The sequence below is a fragment of the Canis lupus genome, chromosome 11, assembly GCF_048164855.1.
Source record: "Canis lupus baileyi chromosome 11, mCanLup2.hap1, whole genome shotgun sequence".
NCBI lineage: Eukaryota > Metazoa > Chordata > Mammalia > Carnivora > Canidae > Canis > Canis lupus.
Window position 1 is genome coordinate 3705530 of NC_132848.1, and position 21511 is coordinate 3727040.

A 21511-nucleotide genomic window follows, 5' to 3' on the forward strand; every position below is an offset into this window, starting at 1 on the left:
GGAATATTATGAATATTCCTAGAGCCGTTATCTCCAGCTCTGACCAATTAAAATTTTATGACTTCCTTAATTAGTTGAAACATGTCTCCCCAACTCTGGTGACCATAGACCTAGGAGCTTTACATTTCAGTTGGATAAAGATGGGGTCTATAGTAAAACAACTTGACAACTAAGTCATAATCTCTTTATACTGAATGGCAGGAAAACATGACTGAGAAATTTGTCATTTGTGATGGAGAACAAGCATAGTCTTATTTAATCTTACCAGAAAAAAAATCTTACCAGAGATCTGCACTTTAGTATGATTACATAGTGAATATATTCTTTGTTTGGTTCCCCAGGTTTTAAATATTTTGTATCTTTAGCATGCTTGTTAGCACATGATTTGTAACATAACCTAAATGAAACAAAGTACTTGTAGGTCAGTAATTTGTTTCAGTATCTCTTTGCTAAAAGGAGGCCCATGATTCTGATTTCATATATTTCTTTCACGGAGAGAGAGCTTGTGTTAATGTTTGAACAACAGCTCAGCATCTTGGTGTACCTGTATTTCATTTACACAATAGGGAACATAACCGACATGTGCCCCTAACTTTGCATCTTTCATTTAATGCATCTTGAAGATTCGTCCGCATCAGGACATATGCATCTATTGAGGAAGATATTTTTAAACCTAGAGGTAGATTTTTAATGTTAATGAATTGTCTTTCACTCTTCACGGCCTGCGGCCCTACTGTCTTTTCCCATTGGTTTCCCAGGGAAAGGCCTGGAGTGGTGCAGTACTAAGTCATCACACCAAGACTGAGATCCCCTCACACAGTCTGAGGCTGTGACACTTCTCAATGGTGCTCTCTAGCGCACAGGAACAGCTCCTGGTGTCAGCACCAACTTTTGCTACTCTTTGTCTGGTTTCCTTCATCCCGCCCCCCCCCCCCCCCCCCGCCCCAAACTGTCCGTGGATATAGATGGCTGAAAAACAGGTACCTTCTCAGGCTAATGGAAGGGGGCTGCAGCATTTCTTCTTCCTCATTTCCTGACTCCTGATGTCTGCCATGTTTTATTTCCATTCTAGGGGAAGCCATATGTCTTTGACCGTGTGTTCCCCCCAAACACGACTCAGGAGCAAGTTTATCATGCGTGTGCCATGCAGATTGTCAAAGGTAGCATGTATTATCTTTGTAAGATGTATTTTTAGAATGTATATTTTCTGGTTCCCCATTCCCTACTCCACTTCTTTCCACCAATGCTCTTTCTTGGCTATGTCTTCCAGATGTCCTTGCTGGCTACAATGGCACCATTTTTGCTTATGGACAGACATCCTCAGGGAAAACACATACCATGGAGGTGAGGGCTCTGACTTTCATGAGGGGTGAGGAACTGTGAGTGTTAATGAGAGGCCAAGGAATCTCAGGCAAGATCTAGGAATCAAGCTTGCTTGGTCTGGAGGATGAACTGAGGGGCAGGATTATAATGGAAGCTTGGTGAAATCCCTCTAGCCTGCTGCAGTTTCCCATCCTTTCCACTACTCCAGTTTGCTTCTTTTGATCCAGAAAAGCAGCTGCAATAAAGGTCCAAAGGGACCCTCAGTTCTCTCCTTGTTCTCGGTAGACATGGCAGTGACTGCCTTGTACCTTCAGATGATCCTCTCATCAACTATCACCTTCATGTTCACCTGTTGACCTCTTGTGTGGCCTCATTGTTTTGAGTTCCAGTCTCAGTCTCAGATACTCTTCCTCTCCAGGGAAAGCTGCATGACCCCCAGCTGATGGGAATCATTCCTCGAATTGCCCGAGACATCTTCAATCACATCTACTCCATGGATGAGAACCTGGAGTTCCATATCAAGGTGATCACGGTTTAACAGCTGGGTGTCGTCAGAGAGGGACTAGGAGGAGAAGAGCTAGTATGAACTCATTGAGAACCTGGGCACCCCAACTTATTTTCCTGCCCTGCTTACCACAGTTCTTCTGCTCTATTTCTCTTCCTCCTACTGGTTGAGTGGGTCACATTCACTTGAGATCCCTATATCAGACTTATGATAGGCCCTCTTCACTTTCTCCCTGACCAGGTTTCTTACTTTGAGATTTACCTGGACAAAATTCGCGACCTTCTGGATGGTGAGTGGTGTTTAGCCCCATTGGATGGGCAGGGGTGGGAGGAGAGCAAGGAAAAGAAAGATCACATTGTTCTTGGCAAGAGATGCAGAGGAATCACACACTCATACCCCTGTCCCTTGCCTCCATTCACCAAAATTTCTAAAAGCAAAAAGGGTCAGAAGATGAGCTGAAATACCTAGGCCTATATAGAAACACCCTGAGACCAGCTGGAACCTTAAGGCTAGAATCCTGGAGGAGGAGAAATTTAAGCTTTCAGGGTGTGGGGATTTAAGCTTGATGGGAAAGTCTTTCTCCTTTTTAAAAATTTAATTTATTTGTTTGTTTGTTTGAAAGAGGGAGAGGGAGAGAGGACACAAGTTGGGGGTAGGGGGGGCAGCAACGGGAGACAGACAAACAGACTCCGCACTGAGTGCAGAGCCTGAAATGGGGCTCGATCTCATAACCCTGAGATCATAACCTGAACCGAAATCAAGAGTTGGATGCTTAACCAACTGCACCACCCAGGAGAGGGCTTCTTTTTTGCATGTAGAAGAAACCACTGTCTCAGCAGACTATAGGGTACGGGGTTGGGGGTGGAAGTGCTAGCCTTGCTTACTCTGCATTGTTTTGATTCAGTGACCAAGACAAATCTGTCTGTGCATGAGGACAAGAATCGGGTGCCATTTGTCAAGGTGAGTGTGGGGACAGGGGTACCTGGGTGTGGGTCACTGTACTAAGAGTACAGGAGGGTAGGCCAGAGGCCCAGAAGCTGGAGGGCAGATGTTTTGGAGGAGTGAGATGTGCCGAGGGGCTGGGGAGAGTCTGAGGGCTTGGAAAAGACATTCTTAAAAGGTCATCTGATCAGTTTTCAGGTAATATAATTTGCAGATTGCCGTTTATGGGTCACTCTCCCTTTGAACCCTGCAGGGTTGTACTGAACGCTTTGTGTCCAGCCCAGAGGAGATTTTAGATGTGATTGACGAGGGGAAATCAAATCGTCATGTGGCCGTCACCAGTGAGTGGGGATATAAGGGGCTCTTGCACCTGGGAGTCTGGTGCTTGTCTGTGTCCTCTGGGAGCTGAGGGAATAGAAGTGAGCAAGGGAAGACTGTGTCCTCCAGAAGAAGAGGCTATTACTGTGTGTGCCACCCAGCTGCCTGGGAGACACAGTGACGGGGCTAGTCCTGGCAGGTGCCCCCTCTCTCTGGGTTGGCCAGTGTCAGTGGAAGCTGGGGGGTGAGGGCTTCGGCTCCATAGGTGTTAGTACAGGGACCGCTTCTCCCTTGGTCCTGCAGACATGAATGAACACAGCTCTCGGAGCCACAGCATCTTCCTCATCAACATCAAGCAGGAGAACATGGAGACCGAGCAGAAGCTCAGTGGGAAGCTGTACCTAGTGGACCTGGCAGGGAGCGAGAAGGTTGGGGACCTGGGAGTGGGGCGGGTAGGGAAAGAGGTCTGGGCAGGGGGAGCTTTTAAAAATCAAAATAACGGGGATCCCTGGGTGGCGCAGCGGTTTAGCGCCTGCCTTTGGCCCGGGGCGCGATCCTGGAGACCCGGGATCGAATCCCACATCGGGCTCCCGGTGCATGGAGCCTGCTTCTCCCTCTGCCTGTGTCTCTGCCTCTCTCTCTCTCTCTCTCTCTCTGTGACAATCATAAATAAATAAAAATTAAAAAAAAATCAAAATAACTTTTTTGGGGGGAGTATAATTCACATACCATTAGAGTTCACCATTTTGAAATATAGTTCAGTGGGTTTTAGGATATTTTTGGAAGGTGGTGCACCCATAACCACTGATTCTAGAATATTTTCATCACCTGTTAGACACTCACGCCCTATACCTCCCTCCACTAGCTCCTGGCAACCACTAATCTTATGTTTTGTCTCTGTGAATTTGCCTTTTCTGGACATTTCATATAAATGGGATCATATACTATGTAGGCAGGAGGGGGTGGGTTTTGGCAAGAGGGTTTAGGGTAACAGGAAGGGCCTTCTCTGTTCTCTTTCCCTGTCCCTTCCCCTCCTTGGACTGAATCCCCTTAGATGGGGAAGAGGCCATGAGATCCCTCTCTCCCCCTGCAGCTGCTCATGACACACTCATCCCTTAATGCTCTGGTAGGTCAGCAAGACCGGAGCAGAGGGAGCTGTGCTGGACGAGGCAAAGAATATCAACAAGTCACTGTCAGCCCTTGGGAATGTGATCTCTGCACTGGCTGAGGGCACGGTGAGTGTCCCATCTCATCTTCTATTGCTGCCCTCTCATCATGCCCAATGCATGGGGTGTGTGACCCCTAGTCAGCAAGTACACTGTTCCCTTGTTGAATATTTTTCTGATTCATGGTCTCCCTCCTCCTCCAGAAAAGCTACGTTCCATATCGTGACAGCAAAATGACACGGATTCTCCAGGACTCTCTGGGAGGAAACTGCCGGACAACTATGTTCATCTGCTGCTCACCATCCAGCTACAACGATGCAGAGACCAAGTCCACCCTGATGTTCGGGCAGCGGTTAGTGGCAGGGTCCCTTTTCACTGTGCCAGCTCCCCTCAGTGTCATGCAAGGCTTAACGGAGCTCTCATCTCCTTGTTCTCCTCACCCAGGGCAAAGACCATTAAGAACACTGCCTCTGTGAATCTGGAGTTGACTGCCGAGCAGTGGAAGAAGAAATATGAAAAGGAGAAGGAGAAGACAAAGGCTCAGAAGGAGACAATCGCCAAGCTAGAGGCTGAGCTCAGCCGGTGGCGCAATGGTTAGAGAGGGTTCTACTGGTCGTGAGAGGCAGTGGGAGGAAGAGGCCGAGGGACCAGAGGCGCCCTGTCTGGGGTGGGCCTTCAGGGTGGGCCAGCCTCCCAGGAGGGATGTGTTTCTGGAGGGGTGCAGTAGAGCAGTGATGAGGGAAGGGGAGAGGGGGCTGACCGCCCTTATCCCACCCCCTAGAAAAGGTTGAAGGTACGTTTGGCCACAGAGATAGAGGAAGGACTCCTAGATGCATCTTTCTCTCTTCCTGTTCCTCACCTTGTTCTGCCCCTCGGCCAGGAGAGAATGTGCCTGAGACAGAGCGCCTGGCTGGGGATGATGCAGCCCTGGGATCTGAGCTCTGTGAGGAGACCCCTGTGAATGACAACTCGTCCATCGTGGTGCGCATTGCGCCTGAGGAGCGGCAGAAATATGAGGAAGAGATCCGCCGCCTCTATAAGCAACTCGATGACAAGGTGAGGACGCCCAGGGCACAGAGGGGAGGCCTGTGGGATGAGAAGTGAGGGATTAAGGAATTAGTTTGTATTGCCTTTTTTTTTATTTTGAAAGAGATAAATTATGCTCATTGAAAATGGAGAAGAGAGCACGGAGTAACATTCAGGATTACGAATCACTATATTATATACCAGAAACTAATAACGTAACCCTGCATGTTAACTATACTGGAAATAAACCCCCCCCCCAGAATTAAATTTAATAAAAAATTATATTACTAAGAAACTTAGAAGCTAAATAAAAATATACAGAAGAAAATTTAAGTCCTCTATCATTCTGCCATTTAGAAATAATACTATGACGATCTACTTTTCTCCATATGTAGAGCATGCAATCGAGATACACTGTATCTGTAACTTTGCATCTAATTTCTTCACTCCACATTCTATAAGGAGCGATTTTCTACTTTGTTAACAATTCTTCATAAAAGTATTTTTTAAATGCTGCCTAACAGCACATTTATCAAAATATATTTAACCATTTGTTTATTCCAGGGCTTCTAGTTTTCCTTGTTTTTAGTAGTTTGTTCTTGCTCTTGTAAGTAAGTCTGAAAGCACTATCTTTGCTTCTGATGCATAAAACTTTGCTTTTGAATGATTTGATTAGAATGTAGCACTAAAGTGGGACTTCTAGGTTAGGGGATATGCACTTTAACCAAACGGCTTTTGCTGTGTATGGTCAAGGTTATACCACCTTCCGGGAAGAAAGGAATTTGAAACTGAGGGCAGGAGTGAGGCAAGAGCCTGAAGGAAAAATTTCTTTTTAGGATGTGGGGTTTTTAACTCAAAGCCAGAACTGTCTGGATTTTTGTCAGGATCCTACCTCTGCCTCCAACCCTGTAAGTCTAGACTCTGGAAGGAACAGCTTCCCTCCATTCCTTTTGTCTCCCAACAGGACGATGAGATCAACCAGCAGAGCCAGCTCATAGAGAAGCTTAAGCAGCAGATGCTGGACCAGGAAGAGGTAATGGGAAGGAAGATGAGACATGAGAGGAGAGCAGTGTGTCCCCTTAAAAGGCGTAAAAGACCTTTTACAACCAGATGGAAGAAGAGCTTACTCTTTTGCATAGGGCTTGATCACCCTCCAGAACTATGGAAGTCTGGGGAGGACTTAACTGGGGCTTTCTGTAAAGGATCTCAGAGTCTGGGTGCTGCTTCCTTCTGTTGTCCTGCTTCTGTGACGCCTAGAACCCACTTCCTCTTGACCCTTGTTTTGGCCCATGCCCCTCTCCTAGAGCTCTGAAGGTACCAGAGAGACCTGTCTGGGGCCAGGGAACCATAGAGGGGCCCGCTGGCAGCAGACCCCCTCACATGCCTTGCCTCTTCCTCAAAGCTGCTGGTGTCCACCCGAGGAGACAATGAGAAGGTCCAGCGGGAGCTGAGCCACTTGCAGTCTGAGAACGACGCTGCGAAGGATGAGGTGAAGGAGGTGCTGCAGGCCCTGGAGGAGCTGGCCGTGAACTACGACCAGAAATCCCAGGAAGTGGAGGAGAAGAGCCAGCAGAACCAGCTTCTGGTGGATGAGCTGTCTCAGAAGGTGGTGAGTGGCTGACCGGGGTCCCAGAGCACCGTTGCCTCCAGAACATGTTCCATATCCCAGGGGACCTCCACATCCTGGGGCCGCAGCACATTTGTACCTTTGCCCCTCTGTGCCATGGGCTGTGGGACCCTCCCCAGCCCTGTCACCACACTTTGCCCTTCTGACCCCTATCTCTTCCAAACCTTTTTGCAGGGCCTCTGTTCTCTTTGTAGCAGCCCTTGGGGTCACGGGTGAGGCGGAGGCTCTGCCTGGGTTAGGGAGGGCAGTGGGAAGATGGCAACGGGATGACGTGAGGGGCTGTCCCCAGGCCACCATGCTGGCTCTGGAGTCTGAGTTGCAGCGGCTACAAGAGGTCAGCGGACACCAGCGCAAACGGATTGCTGAGGTGCTGAATGGGCTGATGAAGGACCTGAGTGAGTTCAGTGTCATCGTGGGCAACGGGGAGATTAAGCTGGTGAGTGGAGCTGGAGGCAGTGGCAGCCTTGTTCAGGTCATTCTTGCTCTGGGCACTGGTGGGAGATGGTGGGGGTACAGGGGAGCATCACCCATGCCCTCAGGGATACTGAGGAAGGCAGACCAAAGAGCCAGGAAGCAATCCTTTAGACTGGACCAGGAAAACAAGCAGAATTTTGCATAGACTCAACTGTAAATTCACCTTCCAAAGGGTGCTGAATAAAGAGGCCACAGAGATGTGCTTGCAGCAGGCTTTAACAATGAGGCACAGAGTTGGGAATGACACATGCAAATCTGTGGCAGTGACAGTGACCCATCTGGGTGACCACGCAGATCAGTTTGACTACAAATCATGTTGCTTTATAAGATGGGAGAGGGCGACTGTCGGAATTGTATCTTTAGGTGTAGGTAGAGTTAGTATGAAATGCCGAGTGGGGATCCCTGGGTGGCGCAGCGGTTTGGCGCCTGCATTTGGCCCAGGGCGCGATCCTGGAGACCCGGGATCGAATCCCACATCGGGCTCTCGGTGCGTGGAGCCTGCTTCTCCCTCTGCCTGTGTCTCTGCCTCTCTCTCTCTCTCTGTGACTATCATAAATAAATAAATAAAAATTAAAAAAAAAAAAAAAAAAAAAAAAAGAAATGCCGAGTGATGGCAGCCAAAAGTTGTTAGAAACTATGTGTGCCACGCAAATCTCCACGTGTGTGGGTGTACAGGGATAGGCAGGATGCAGAGGAATGGGTAAAAGCTTCCCTGCAGCAGAGAGGCACCTCTTCCTGCCCTCCCTCACCCTGCAGCCGGTGGAGATCAGTGGAGCCATTGAGGAGGAGTTCACGGTGGCCCGACTCTACATCAGCAAAATCAAGTCGGAAGTCAAGTCTGTGGTCAAGCGCTGCCGGCAGCTAGAGAACCTGCAGGTCGAGTGTCATCGCAAGATGGAGGTGACTGGGCGGGAGCTCTCATCCTGCCAGCTCCTCATCTCTCAGGTGAGCGCTGAGCACTGAGAGCCTTTGCATGCCATGGGAAAGACGATGATTTTGTGGCTATGGGATAAGACTTCTAGCATCCACCTAGGGCCTAGGGTCGACCACAGTCAAAGACAGAAGAGTCTGGGGCAGCAGGGAAGGTCCAGGCCAGGGCAGTGAAGGTTCAGAGAGGATACCACTCTTTGTGCTGATGGGATCTAAAGGTTAGGTCTCCGAGGTAATGACCCCTGGCCCCATATCTTCAGGCAGGCGCAACTGAAGGGGAGGGACTGGGAGGAGAGCTGCTGAGGTCTGCACTGCCTGGAGCTTTGTCCTTGACTCCATTCCTCTTTTTCCTCTCTCCAACCCTTCCCCCATTAGCACGAGGCCAAGATCCGCTCGCTTACAGAATATATGCAGAGTGTGGAGCTAAAGAAGCGACACCTGGAAGAATCCTATGACTCCCTGAGCGATGAGCTGGCCAAGCTCCAGGCCCAGGGTGAGACCTTCTTAAAGTTCTAAGCTACTCATCCTGGGATCTGAGACCCCAGAGGGGGCAGGGAGGAAAAGAAACAAACATCCAAATAAACCACCCAACATGCACACTCATCCAATGCATTAGACTGAAATCCAGAAGCTTTTGCATGTAGCTTATTGTACATAAGCCACAAACCCTCAATTCGTCCCTTTTCTGCTGTGTCAAATCAGACTGTCCTAACCCAGTAGAATATCCCTGAGGCCCATACCGGGTAGATGTCCCCTGCCCTGCCTGGAGCTCTGGCCTCAGAGGGAAGTTCTTTCCAGAGGAGGTAGATGTGATGTAAGCTGCCCTCCCCATCTTTCCCTCAGAAACTGTGCATGAAGTGGCCCTGAAGGACAAGGAGCCGGACACACAGGATGCAGATGAAGTGAAGGTGGGTGGGGAAGGTGTAGGAGACAACTGGGACCCAACCGGGCTGCCCTAGCCCCTTCTGAGCTGCTGCCCAGGAGTCTGGCTTTGAGCATGGGATGGGGTTGTTTGCAGAAGGCCCTGGAGGTGCAGATGGAGAGTCACCGGGAGGCCCATCACCGGCAGCTGGCCCGGCTCCGGGATGAGATCAACGAGAAGCAGAAGACCATTGATGAGCTCAAAGAGTAAGAGTCCCCCCCTCCTCCCCCACCCCGGGAGGCTCGGTGGCCTCTGTTGTTCTTCTTGCCTTGTAGCCACACATGTGCTCCCTCTTGGCCCAGGGTCTGGTTGGTTCACTTCCACGTGCCACTCCCCCAAAGCTGCCGCAGCTTTGTAGCCCAACTCCAGGAGGCACAGGAGTGAGGACTAGTTCTTCTCCTTGAGCTCTTATGATTAGATAGCCCATGGTTCCTCACTGTGTTGTGCAAACGGTGGCGTGCACCTGCCTCTGATAATCCAAACGTAGATGCACCAGTCCTGACTGGACCCACTTGTACCAGAAGGAAACAATTTGCAGAGCCAGTCTTTCCTTAACCCCTCATTAATAGCTTCTTGTTCTCTCCAACACCTCCTTGCCCTCTGCAGCCTGAATCAGAAGCTCCAGTTAGAGCTAGAGAAGCTTCAGGCTGACTACGAGAAGCTGAAGAATGAAGAACATGAGAAGAGCAGCAAACTCCAGGAACTGACGTGAGTGATGGTCCAGACTGCTACTCACTCATACCAGCAGAGGGAGGGTGCGATGGAGGTGGGGGTCTGGTGTTCCCAGGAAGTAGATGCCTCGGAAGAGTCATATGACAGGGTGGGAAAGGACACACCAAAAAACAAAAAACAGAAAGGAGACTTTCAGAAATGACTTCTATTGAATATTAGCTGCCCCAGCCTAGAAAGATCTTTGTGATATTCTGTTAAGTGTGAAAAGCAGGCTACAAAACAGGTTGAATGGTATGATCCCATGAAATTTTTGTGGGATGTACCTGCATAGAAGTAAGAGTCCAAAAAGACGGACACCAGAATGTCAATGGCAGTTTGATCTGTAAGTAACAGAATTATGTGCTTTTTATGAAACTCGTCTTACTTTTTTTTTCTTTTCTAATTTCTGCACAGAGAATGTGGGTAACTTACAAAATAAATAACAATAAAGTATAGACCAAAGGAATGGAGAGGGAGGAGAGAGGGAAGAAAGGTAATCCTGAGGGACTCTTGCATTTCCTTCTTCCCCTCCAGATTTCTGTACGAGCGACATGAACAGTCCAAGCAGGACCTCAAGGGTCTGGAGGAGACAGTTGTGAGTAGTTTCCCTCTGGGCCAAGTTAACAGAGTGAGGTGGGGGCTTCATTTCTTTCCCTGATTCCTTCATAACCCCATTCCTTATACAGAGTCAGTCCGCGGCATAATCAGGACACATCTTTTCCTAAAGGATGAGTGACTCACCTGACCAGATAGACTGACAATTCCAATAGTTTTGGAGGCAAAAGGTTGAGCTGGTATTTGGCCAGTCCCAATTTGTCATCATTCTTTCTAGGCCCGGGAACTCCAGACCCTCCACAACCTTCGCAAGCTGTTCGTTCAAGACGTCACGACTCGAGTCAAGAAAGTGAGTGCCATCCTTGACATCTTCCCAGCCCTCATACTGTCTGCTGGCCTCAGGTTTCTCCAAGCCCTGTGGCCTCCAGTGTAGCTGGCTTGGCCTGGTCTGGGTGAGGCCTCTTTGGCCGTGGGACAATCACATCTTTTCTCCGTCTTTAATCAGAGTGCAGAAATGGAGCCCGAGGACAGTGGGGGGATTCACTCCCAAAAGCAGAAGATTTCCTTTCTTGAGAACAACCTGGAACAGCTTACAAAGGTTCACAAACAGGTAAGAGTAGGGGAAGGGGTGAAGAGAACTCTTGAGGCCAGGTGCCTTGGAGACCCAAATCCTCTGAGCTCCCTTGGATTTAGGAAAATCTACTTGCAAGTTTTCCTCACTTTTCCCTTTTACTTTCCTTACTAATCCCTTCTTTATTCATGTTTGGTTCCACTTTACCTTGTTCTTTGTTCCGTGCCTGTTCTCCCTTCTCAAAGCTCCCGACCTGCCTCTGCTCAAAGTGAGATCCCCCAGGCCTATGGATTTGGAGGGAGAGATTGGAACTGGTAGAGGTCTCAGAGGCAGGGGCCTGTAACTACAAACGAGGGATACTGGGCAGAGATAGGAAGCAGTGGGACAAGGAGAAGCCAGGGAAGTTGGGCTTTCCCTCATGGAGAGAACTCCATCTGCCTAGGCCTGGGGCAGGCATGCAGGGTAATGAAAGGATGTCCTCCAGATGGCCCAACCAGGCCCTAGTAGGGGCTGGTTGAAACTCCTGTGTATTAAGTTGCTGCCTCTCTGTCCCCCTCCTTGCTGCTGCGGCTCCTTAGGTGGATGACTGGGTTTCAAAGGTATGGGGTGGGGAGGTAGACGGGGCAGTCCAAAGGAGTCAGGACAGGAAATGTTTGGTGCGTACAGAGCAGGAGCCCCCTCGCTAGCGCCAAATGGCTGTGCCTTGAAGACAGGTGCCACCACATGTCAACTGGCTCTTCTAACTGACTCATAAAATAAACCCTAATCTATACTTCATTCGCTTTCTTTCAAACCCAACTGAACACTTGATTTAAACTCATATTCTCACTAAACTGGAGATTAGATTCCTCAGTGCAATGCCCAGCATATTTAGCAAATACTTGGTACATCTTCTTTCTTTTCTTTCTTACATCTATAATGAAAAAAAAAAAAAAATCCCAGAATGGTCAGGATCTGCAGAGTTCATTTATTTTATTTGGGCCTGCAGAAGGCTATACTATCCTCTTTCGCCCTTTGTTTATTATAAAGCAGTGTAACAACATAACAACATTCCAGAAAAGTTGAAAGTCAAGGGAAGAAACATTTGTAATCAGTTCTACCACTCTGTTTCCCTTTCTGTGTGTCCACTTTCCTTCTCTGTTCAAATGCACGTCATATTGCTTATTTCCCCCCAATATTTGTGTTATGATAAAACAAAACCAAACAAAACCCACATAAAATTTACCACCACATAAAATTTACTTATCTTTAAGTTCAGTGACATTAAATGCATTCATGCTGTGGTGCAACACCCCTACCATCCTGCCCCATCACTGTCGTCTTGTAAAACTGTTTAAGGGAATCCCTTAAACAGTAACTCCCCATTGTGCCTCCCTCCCAGCCCCTGGCAAACACCATTCTTCTTTCTGTCTCTGTGATTTTTACTCCTCTGAGTACCTCACATAAGTGGAATCATCCAGGATCTGTCTTTTTGTAACTGGCTAACTGCACTCAGCATAATGTCCTCCAGGCTTATCCACAGTGTAGCATGTGTCAGGAAACCAAGGGCTGGGCTGTTTCCGTTTTCCTCATTGAAGTGGCTGCCTCTCTCTGCTCTAAGTCCCAACGACCAAAAGCAACTCCCCTAGACGATGGAGGACTCCTCATAATGTCCTACCTCAGCAGACACAAGACTAGAAAGGAAAATGAGAGAAGTGTAGAAACTTCTCAATTAACAGAAACTTAAATAGCCAGGCCTTCAGCCCTGTTCCTAATTAAGCTGAACCACTGTGACAGCAAAGCATTGTTTATGATCCTTAAATTGCCCAAAGTGAAAGAGGCACAGATGTGTTTTCAGCTCTGCCCTTTCTCCCTGGGCTCCCTGCTACACCAGCTTACCTGGTATCTTCCAAGGCCGGCTCCTGCAGGCTGGAGAGCCCCCAGTCATTGTGTGAAACCCTATAAAAAGATCAGGGAGTCTTTTTCTGGCTGCAAGATGGTTGCTCTCTAGCTTAAATCAAATGGGAGAGGGACACCCCAGGAAATCCCTGAATGTGAAGGTAATGAGCACAAATGTTTGTAAGACCTCAAACATTTTCTTTCCTTCCTATGGGGTGCTGTATGTGTGTGTGTGGGGGGCGGACGAGGGGATGAGGCGGGTGCTCCCACATTCCAGCTTCTGCTCCTGCTCTGCACTGCAGCTAACCTGCACTCAATACCGTATCCACCTTCCAGACTGCTCCTATGCTCTTGCCGCCCTGCCCCATGCATGCCTCCAAAGCCATCTCTGGGTGAGGGGTGCCTCATGGTTGCCCTGGGGCTACTGGTCTGGCACAAGCTATGAGATATTGGGCATGGGTAGCTAGGCCAGGAAAAGACGGGAACAGGACACTGCCACAAGAGTTCTGAGCTACAGTGGAGTTGGCACGTTTTACTCCTCAGAAAATGATGTGACTTTTTAATGCCTGACCCCTGTTTGCTCAGGGAGAAGGAGAGAACCAGAGGACCAATTAGGTGAAGGGAATGAGGCCTTTCGAAGAAAGAATGCGGTCTCTGTCTTGTCTGACTTGATTTTTCTTTATTCTCTCTCCCTGCCCCGCACCCCCACGCTCCACTGCTGGCTCTCTCTTGGGTTGCTGGCTTTGCTTTGGCCTCTTCCCTTGGGCTTACCCCACAGCTGGTACGTGACAATGCAGATCTGCGTTGTGAGCTTCCTAAATTGGAAAAACGACTTAGGGCTACGGCTGAGAGAGTTAAGGCCCTGGAGGGTGCACTAAAGGAGGCCAAGGAAGGTGCCATGAAGGACAAGCGCCGGTACCAGCAGGAGGTGGACCGCATCAAGGAGGCCGTTCGGTACAAGAGCTCCGGCAAGCGGGGCCATTCTGCTCAGATTGGTGAGTGGGAGTAGGTGGCAGCAGATGAGGTGGGATTACCCCTGGGGGAGATCGGCAAATTCCTAAGTGTCCAGCACCTAGATGATCGCTTTTCACCCTGCCTCTGCCCCAGGATCACCCCACTACCGTCCCCCACATGTATAAAAGTGAGTGATGTTAGCTGAACTCAGTTCAGCTCCAGCTAAATGACTTCAGGAACCAGGGCAACTGCAGGGAAACAGCCTCCTCACCGTCATTTTCCTTTCTTTACCACAGCCAAACCTGTGCGGCCTGGCCACTACCCAGCATCTTCACCCACTAACCCCTACGGCACCCGGAGCCCTGAGTGCATCAGTTATACCAACAGCCTCTTCCAGAACTACCAGAATTTGTACCTGCAGGGTGCACCAAGCTCCACCTCAGACATGTAGTGAGTGGCCCAAGGCGTGGGCGGGAGTCCTGACCCAAGGCTCTCTACACTCCAGAAGGCCTAGGTTGGGTCAGTTATTGGCTGACACTTAATTCTTTCCCTTAGTGGCTTCATAGCCTCTTCACACCTCTGTTTAGACAGTGGGCATTGCCTTCCCAGCCTGTGGCCATCTTGGTTGTCCTCTGTTCTCTGGGCCTGGGAGGTGTGTATGGCTCCATCCCTGAGGGGATTATGGGGCACAGTGGAGGGAGGGTGCCAGAGGCTTCTGCATCTCTCTCCTTGCTCCATCCAGCTTTGCAAACTCCTGTACCAGCAGTGGGGCCACGTCTTCTGGCGGTCCCCTGGCGTCCTACCAGAAGGCCAACATGGACAATGGTGAGTGAAAAAGATGGGTGACCAGCCTTTGGGATCCCCAGGGAGAGTTGAAAAGTGTAAGAGAAGTAAGTGACCCTGTACCTACAGCTTGAACACTGCCCATCCCTTTGGGGTCTTGGACTCTTAGAAGTGAGTTCCCCCTGTTGCCGTGCCTGTCCTCACCTCCCCTGCCGCCCCTTCTCCTTTCCTTCAGCAGGAATCAGGGAGACCTTTCTCAAACAAAATGGTCGTGCACCCGGGGTGGTGGAGAATAGAGTGCCACAGACCCAGGTGGCAGCTGTACTCCAAAGTCGTACCTTTATCTCTAAGGGGTAGGATGAGAGAGGGTGTGGGGAGACGGCCTCTAACACCCAGTCTCTTTTTTCTTCTCCTAATCCTGTGTTCTCACTGATGATGCCTTCAGGAAATGCTACAGATATTAATGACAACAGGTACACCAGTCCCCATGGCTCTTGTGTTCTCTGGGTGGGACCAGAAGAAATGGTTAGATTCCCCTCGTGCCCCACTTAGGGGTTCTCTGGAGCCTTCAGGAAAGGAGGAGGACATGAGAAGCATTCTCACCGTCCCCCTGTCCTACACATCCCCTGCCTCTCGGTGCAGAGAGCACGTCCCCTCCTCCGATCCCCTCTGTGGCTTCTTGCCACTCCATTCCGGGGGCTGGGAAGTGCCGTGCCCATCTGATGACCTGGTTTCTCTCCTTCCTTCAGGAAGTCTGTGACTTTGGGCAAGTCTGTGACTTTGGGCAAGTCTGTGACCTTGGGCGGGTCAGCTCCACCTCTCTAGTCGTGGTTTTCCTTGTATTCCCGAATAGTCCCTGCCTCTTGTCCCCCAGGGATGCTATGAGAGCAGAGTGACTGTAATGTTTTCCTGTATACGGAGCTGACACTGCTGGGTCTCTTCTTTTAGGAGTGACCTGCCCTGCGGCTACGAAGCTGAGGACCAGACCAAGCTTTTCCCTCTGCACCAAGAGACGGCAGCCAGCTAATCTCCCTCAGGACTGCCACATACCTGCACTTTCAGGTAGCTTCGGGCTGCTTCCACTGACCAGCCTTGGTTGCCTCCTGTCTTGACCTCAGCCTCTTTGTCTCTCCTGCTCTTTTTCGTCATCTCAGAACTTTTAATAGTTGTCCCTCAGCTCCTGCTTTCCCTTCCCAGGGGCTAGGGCGCTACTGACCCACAGGCTCCACCCCTCAATCTCATGCTTTCCTTTTGGCCAAAGCAGTAACCACAGTACTGCCTTTCTGCCACTAGGGGACACTGTCACATGTCAAAAACAGTGAGCGAGGGTGATGCCCACCTAGTGCCACACCCAGGTCAGGGAAGGTGGTAGATATTAATTAGTAGGAGATCATCTCCACCCCCTCTCTGCCTCCACTCTAAAATAATTTTGGATGGGCAGGTATTTTCTGAACCAAGATATCTCCAGTAAAGGAGGTGTTTGCTTTATTCCTGTACCAGCATCCCACATACCTCCTATCTATGTACGAAGTCACCAATAAGCTTTAGGAAATGCCCCAGGAGGTCTGACTTTTTGTCTCTACAGAGCAGTGTCAGCACTCCCCTGCCCCCTTGCTCAGTGGTGGTAGAAAATAGCTGTGTTCCCCCTCTCTGCCCCCATTATTCCACCTCTGTGCCCAGGTCCCCTCTTCCAGCAGCTCAGGCATCTTCCTGGTTCTTGGGTGTCACCAGGCTTCTCACGTGCTTTAGGACTGGACACTAGGAGCCTGTTTTATGGTCCACTCTGGATCTTTGGAGAACTATAAATGAGAGAATATGGCCAGTCTCTTCCTGGGCTGCATCCAAGCCAAGCCCTCTCCAGGGGCTTTCCAGGACAATAGGTCAGGCACACATGGACAGAAAGGCATGAGGAGCAAGAAGTAGGGATGGGGAAGAAAGAGGAAGGGCTAGGTAGAGGAGCAGGGGCTGGGAGAGTCGTGTCCATATTAAAGGAACAAGACAAGTCAAAGTTTGTGCAAAATGCCATCCTGTTCCTGTTGAGTGGCTGGACTGCAAGGTGGTTCCTCACAACCTCTTTCTCTTTCTTCCCCAGTTTCTAAGAGGGACTGAGGCCTCTCCTCTCAGCATGCTGCAAACCTGTGGTCTCTGATACTAACAACTCCCTCCCAACCCTTGTTGTTCAACTGTACTGTTTGATGTCTTCTCTTACTCTGTATCTCTTTGTACTCTGTATCTATATATCAAAAGCTGCTGCTATGTCTCTCTCTCTCCTCTCTGTCTCACTCTCTAAGTATCTAATGATGTATTTAGCAATTTCTAAGCATAGTATACTCTCCTCATTTGGGGCAATAGGGAGGAGGGTGAATGTTTCTTCTTTCAAACATGCGTCTCTCACACTGAGTGGTATTAGTCATGGAGATGATAAAAGGAAAAAATGGGAGCTAGAGGGCTGTGATCCTTCACGCACACACACATACACACACATGCACACACACACATACACACACAAAGCCTTAAACAGAAGAATGTCTTAGCATCATAAGAAGATACAGAAATAGATTCTTCCTCCTCTTTCACATATACACAGGGGAGGGTAAAATGGAAGAACTGCTAAATTACAGGTAGAAGTTTCTTCATATAACCCCTCGACTGAACCGAGGGGGTTTGGGTGTGCAACTCCACCCTCCAAAGTATACCTTTTGCCTTTCTCTTCCTGTCCCTCTATCCCCTGCCCCAATGACCCAGGACATGGATTGTTCAAGGGACCATTTCCCTTTCTCCTCAAAACTCCTTTTGATATTCTCTGCCCCAGAACTCATGAATAGAACCTAGAGTTGCTTTAAAATATTTTGAATATGAATATTTGAGGAGGCGGACCCTGTCCAACAGTCTGCCAAATGGATGCTCATCTGTCAGGTGATTGCTTCTTTGGGTTTGAGGGTGAACAGGCTGGGAAATTCCAAGTATTTTTTGCCACAGTGATGAGCTGGATTCCTTTCTCTGTCCCATATTGGGCTGCATGTTCTTCCCATCTCCATCTTTTGGTTTGGGACCTTCCAGTTCATTGGCAAAATATCTATCTCAAGATGCCTTCCTTTCAGGCTAGAGCCTGACTTTTCCCCATAATGCATTAAAAAATTTTTTTGGACAGAATTTCTTTGATAATGTCCCCATCTGGCATTAAGTGCACTTTAAAGAAAGAGGCAGAGCAGATTTTCTAGACTGGGGGAGGGTAGTTAGAGGGGAGTACCCTCCTCCCAACACTGCCCCATATAATTGATAGAACTGTTATTTTAGTTTCAGATGTCCTTTCCTTCCACATGGTGCTAAGGTGGTTTTCTAGGTAACTGCAGGGATGGAATGCGGAGGTCACAAGCCAGTCAAATCAAGGAAGTCTGGTGTCCAGATACCCAGTCTTACTTACGTAGGATGGAAGAACAGGATCCCCCAGCAGCAAGGCAACCATCACCTAGCTTCTAAGGGAGGAAAGAAAACTTGGTGTGAATGCCAGCTTGTAAACACAGGCTATATTGGCCTGGAACTCCTTCAAGGAAAAAGTTCTTCTTCCTTTACCTGTTGGGCCCCTCGTAGCAATTATAGAAAAATGCAGGGAAAAATCTAAGAGTAAATCCAAGGCAGTGATATTCAAACATTTTTTAAGACAAATCTTATATAGAACCCTGATATAAAAAATAACCCAAAGTGATGCAGACCTGAGCAGTTTACATTTTCTTTATTTGGTGGAAAATGCTTCATTAGTGAAGGAGCTCTTGAGTGGTCTTAAGAGTTCAGAACCTGAAGGCAGAGTAGTTTGCAAACCACTGCTCTGAGGGAAAGGGGTTCAGCCTGGCTCCTCTGCCCCAAGCACATAACTCAGAGCAAAGAGGGAAAGGCCCAATGAGAGAAGAAGGAAGATGTCTGTGCACCTGTAGACTTGAGCTAATATTTGCCAACAGGGCACCTGAGAAGCCAGTGGATTTTATGTAATCTTGCCACCAAATGATTCTTTTAAAACACATAAGAAAACGTGAAGGTGTCAGGCAGATGAGGAGAGAGATGTAAGGGAAATATAATTCACTTACATAAATAAGAAACACACACACAAGGCCTTCACCAGAAGCTTCACTCTACATCCCCCCCCCCAACCCTTCCTGCCACTACAGCAGCCCTTTCCAGAGAGCCAGGGTCACCACAAGGGACACCTGGCCTGCCCACTCACATCTGCCAAAATGTTGCATGCCAGCGTGGAAGACAAACCAAACCGCACAAACCCCAGTGTGTATTTACTTGATGTACATAGATACCTTGAAAATAAAATAAATTCAATGATGATTCTGTGGTGTTGTCAATCTTAATCTCTCCTCAGCCTCACTCCCTGATTTGTATGTAATGGCATTTGACAGTGTGGTATATATCCTTCTAGATGTTTTTCTATATATTTACAACACACATTTGTTTTCTTCCCCACCTGACAGTATATTCTGGAGATCTTTTCATGTCATTATACATAGATTTATCTCATTAAAATAGGGGCGCCTGAGTGGCTTAGTTGATTAAGCAACAGACCCTTGGTTTTGGCTCAGGTCATGATCTCTGGATCATTGGGGCTGCACTCAGTGGGGAGTCTGCGTAAGAGATTCTCTCCCTCTTCCCCTCCCCCTGCTCACCCATTCTCTAACTTTCTCTCAAAATAAATGAATCAAAAAAATTTACCTCATTAGAAAAGATGTAATTTTTCAGGGGCAGCCTGAGTGGCTCAGCGGTTTAGTGCCACCTTTGGCCCAGGGCCTGGTCCTGGAGACCTGGGATCAAGTCCCACGTTGGGCTCCCTGCATGGAGCCTGCTTCTCCCTCTGCCTATGTCTCTACCTCTCTCTCTCATGAACAAATAAATAAAATCTTTGTTAAAAAATGGTATCCTATCCTCTTCATTTTCCCCCCAGACCATCACCTCAGTCCCAGTGTCAATTCTGTCCCTCTCCAGTGGGACTCAATCCCTCCTTTGCCAACCACTCAGTTCTCTTATCCCAAGATCATCTACCACAATCACCCTTCTAACATTTTATTTATTTTTATTTTATTTTATTTTATTTATTAAGTGAGCAAGCTGTATGCCCAATGTGGGGCTTGAACTCATGACTTGAAGGTCAAGAGGCACATTGCTTTACCCACTGAGCCAGCTGAGCATCCCCTAAGCCCCATTTTAGAGCACAGGGCTCTGTGCCCTCTCTCTTCATACCTTGGAGCTTCTGAGACAATGGAGAAAAGTGTACAACTAAAACTCCAGGGCCACTGAAAGCCTAGGAAGCTAATTGGCCCTGTTTGCTACTCACTGCTTCTCTGTACCTCTACTCAGTTTCCTCCCTTGCTTCCCAGAGCAGGTGGTCGAAACTTCTAAAGATCCCTTCTCCCCTCCTCTCTTAGGCAAACAACTAAGGCAACTGAGCATGAAATTCCTTCATCTGCCCTCCATACCTACTCCCTTACCTATATTTGCACCAATCCTTTACTTTCTTTCTCCTAACAAGTGATAAATCTGTCTTTTCTGGACTAAAGCAAGTTCCTTCTAGATTCTTCATTCTTGAGATACTTACATAGACCCATTATATACGGTATCTAAAAGTGATGCAGGTGGGCAGTTTGCATCTTTGTGATTTCCCCCCTTCTTGTAAAGCCTCCCTGAAGAGTGCGTTTCTTTTATATGTTTTTAAGTCATCTCTCCCCCCAACGTGGGGCCCAAACTCACAATCCTGAGGTCAAGAATCACATGCTCTACTGATTGAGCCAGCCAAGTGTGCCCTGAAAGTGTGTGTTTCAACTGTTTCTCTATAAGTGACTCCTCATCTTGTTTTTACAGCCAGATTTCCTGACCAAAATTCCAAGCCTCCCCTCCCCACTTCTTCATCTCCCATTCATTCCTCAGCCCACCTAGAACTGGCTCTTGTTCTGATGAAACTGCTTTTTGAAGGTCACTCGTTGCCAAATACAATGGGCACTTCTCCATCCTTGTCTTGCTTCACCTCCATGACATGTGACTCTGCTCGCCACTCCTTCCTTCTGGAAACTCTACTCCCTGGTTTCTGTGACCCTGCTCTCCTGGTTCCTTTTGCTTCTCAGTCTTCTCCCACTACCCTCTTAATTGCTGGTCTAGACCAGGGTTCTTGCTTTCTCTGGAAGGGTGTCATCCATGGCCACAGATGCCACAATTAGTCTGTGTGGGCAGCCCAGATTATTCTGCTGAGTTCTGGGCTCGTATGTCCAGTGGCCCTCAGGTCCCTCAAACACATTCCAAACCGAACTTTTCACCAACCTGCCCCTTTTCATGCCACCAGCACCGGTCTCTTGGCCAGGAGCCTGGGATTCAGTCTCAAGGTCTCCCCTTCCCTCAAGTCCCACATCCACTAAGAATTTTCCAGACTGACATCAAACTCTCCCTTTAGCTGCCACTCTTCTTTCCATCCCAGCAGCCACTGTTCTAGTTCACCGCTTCGTGTCTACTTTCGGAATAGTCCAGTCCCCCTGCGGAATGATGCCTGGCGGTGCCCGTGAGAGACACACACAATGCCTGGAAACCACTTGGGGGTGGGCCACTTCGTAAAGTGACACTTCTGGGTTAGAGCCTCGGGCGGGAGGTTACTCCTAAAACTCGGTAAAACCGGGAGGCAGCGGCGTTGCCGCCAAGGAGCCGCCGACCTGGAGGGAAGCCGGGCGGCCCAGGCCGGGGACCGAGGCAAGCCGGGGCCGGGGCCGGGGCCGGGGCCGGGCCCGCCCGCCGCCCGCCGCCCGCAGGGAGCGCCAGGTGAGCCCCCACCGCGCGGGGGGCGGGG

The 21511-nt window shown here is 49.0% G+C and overlaps 1 protein-coding gene and 1 long non-coding RNA gene across 4 annotated transcripts in view; one reads left to right on the forward strand and one right to left on the reverse strand.

The window, feature by feature from the left end:
• The window catches only part of KIF5A (kinesin family member 5A), a 29745-nt gene extending 10728 nt beyond the window's left edge, over positions 1–19017 (forward strand). Inside the window, exons 2-30 of one of the 3 annotated variants that reach the window (XM_072842878.1) lie at positions 1073–1160; positions 1271–1344; positions 1742–1846; positions 2069–2117; positions 2733–2788; positions 3024–3111; positions 3392–3516; positions 4219–4323; positions 4458–4606; positions 4699–4847; positions 5135–5310; positions 6245–6313; positions 6683–6889; positions 7197–7343; positions 8138–8326; positions 8687–8804; positions 9155–9219; positions 9333–9439; positions 9840–9941; positions 10479–10539; positions 10777–10848; positions 11005–11109; positions 11649–11669; positions 13727–13943; positions 14199–14352; positions 14645–14727; positions 15131–15158; positions 15634–15747; positions 16778–19017. In XM_072842878.1, coding sequence (XP_072698979.1) covers positions 1073–1160; positions 1271–1344; positions 1742–1846; positions 2069–2117; positions 2733–2788; positions 3024–3111; positions 3392–3516; positions 4219–4323; positions 4458–4606; positions 4699–4847; positions 5135–5310; positions 6245–6313; positions 6683–6889; positions 7197–7343; positions 8138–8326; positions 8687–8804; positions 9155–9219; positions 9333–9439; positions 9840–9941; positions 10479–10539; positions 10777–10848; positions 11005–11109; positions 11649–11669; positions 13727–13943; positions 14199–14352; positions 14645–14727; positions 15131–15158; positions 15634–15712 — 2988 coding nt within the window. In that variant the 3' untranslated portion in view covers positions 15713–15747; positions 16778–19017. Of the gene's footprint in view, positions 1–1072; positions 1161–1270; positions 1345–1741; positions 1847–2068; positions 2118–2732; positions 2789–3023; positions 3112–3391; positions 3517–4218; positions 4324–4457; positions 4607–4698; positions 4848–5134; positions 5311–6244; positions 6314–6682; positions 6890–7196; positions 7344–8137; positions 8327–8686; positions 8805–9154; positions 9220–9329; positions 9440–9839; positions 9942–10478; positions 10540–10776; positions 10849–11004; positions 11110–11648; positions 11670–13726; positions 13944–14198; positions 14353–14644; positions 14728–15130; positions 15159–15633; positions 15748–16777 lie in introns of all 3 variants that reach the window. The other 2 variants (XM_072842877.1, XM_072842879.1) reach the window with 2 other exon arrangements.
• Positions 4506–16794, reverse strand: LOC140642394 (uncharacterized). The gene is made up of 3 exons (XR_012038834.1): positions 12949–16794; positions 10686–12743; positions 4506–5340 (listed from the first exon to the last, which is right to left on the reverse strand). It is a non-coding gene; the product is annotated as an uncharacterized lncRNA (long non-coding RNA).
• Positions 19018–21511: the final 2494 nt, after the last annotated feature.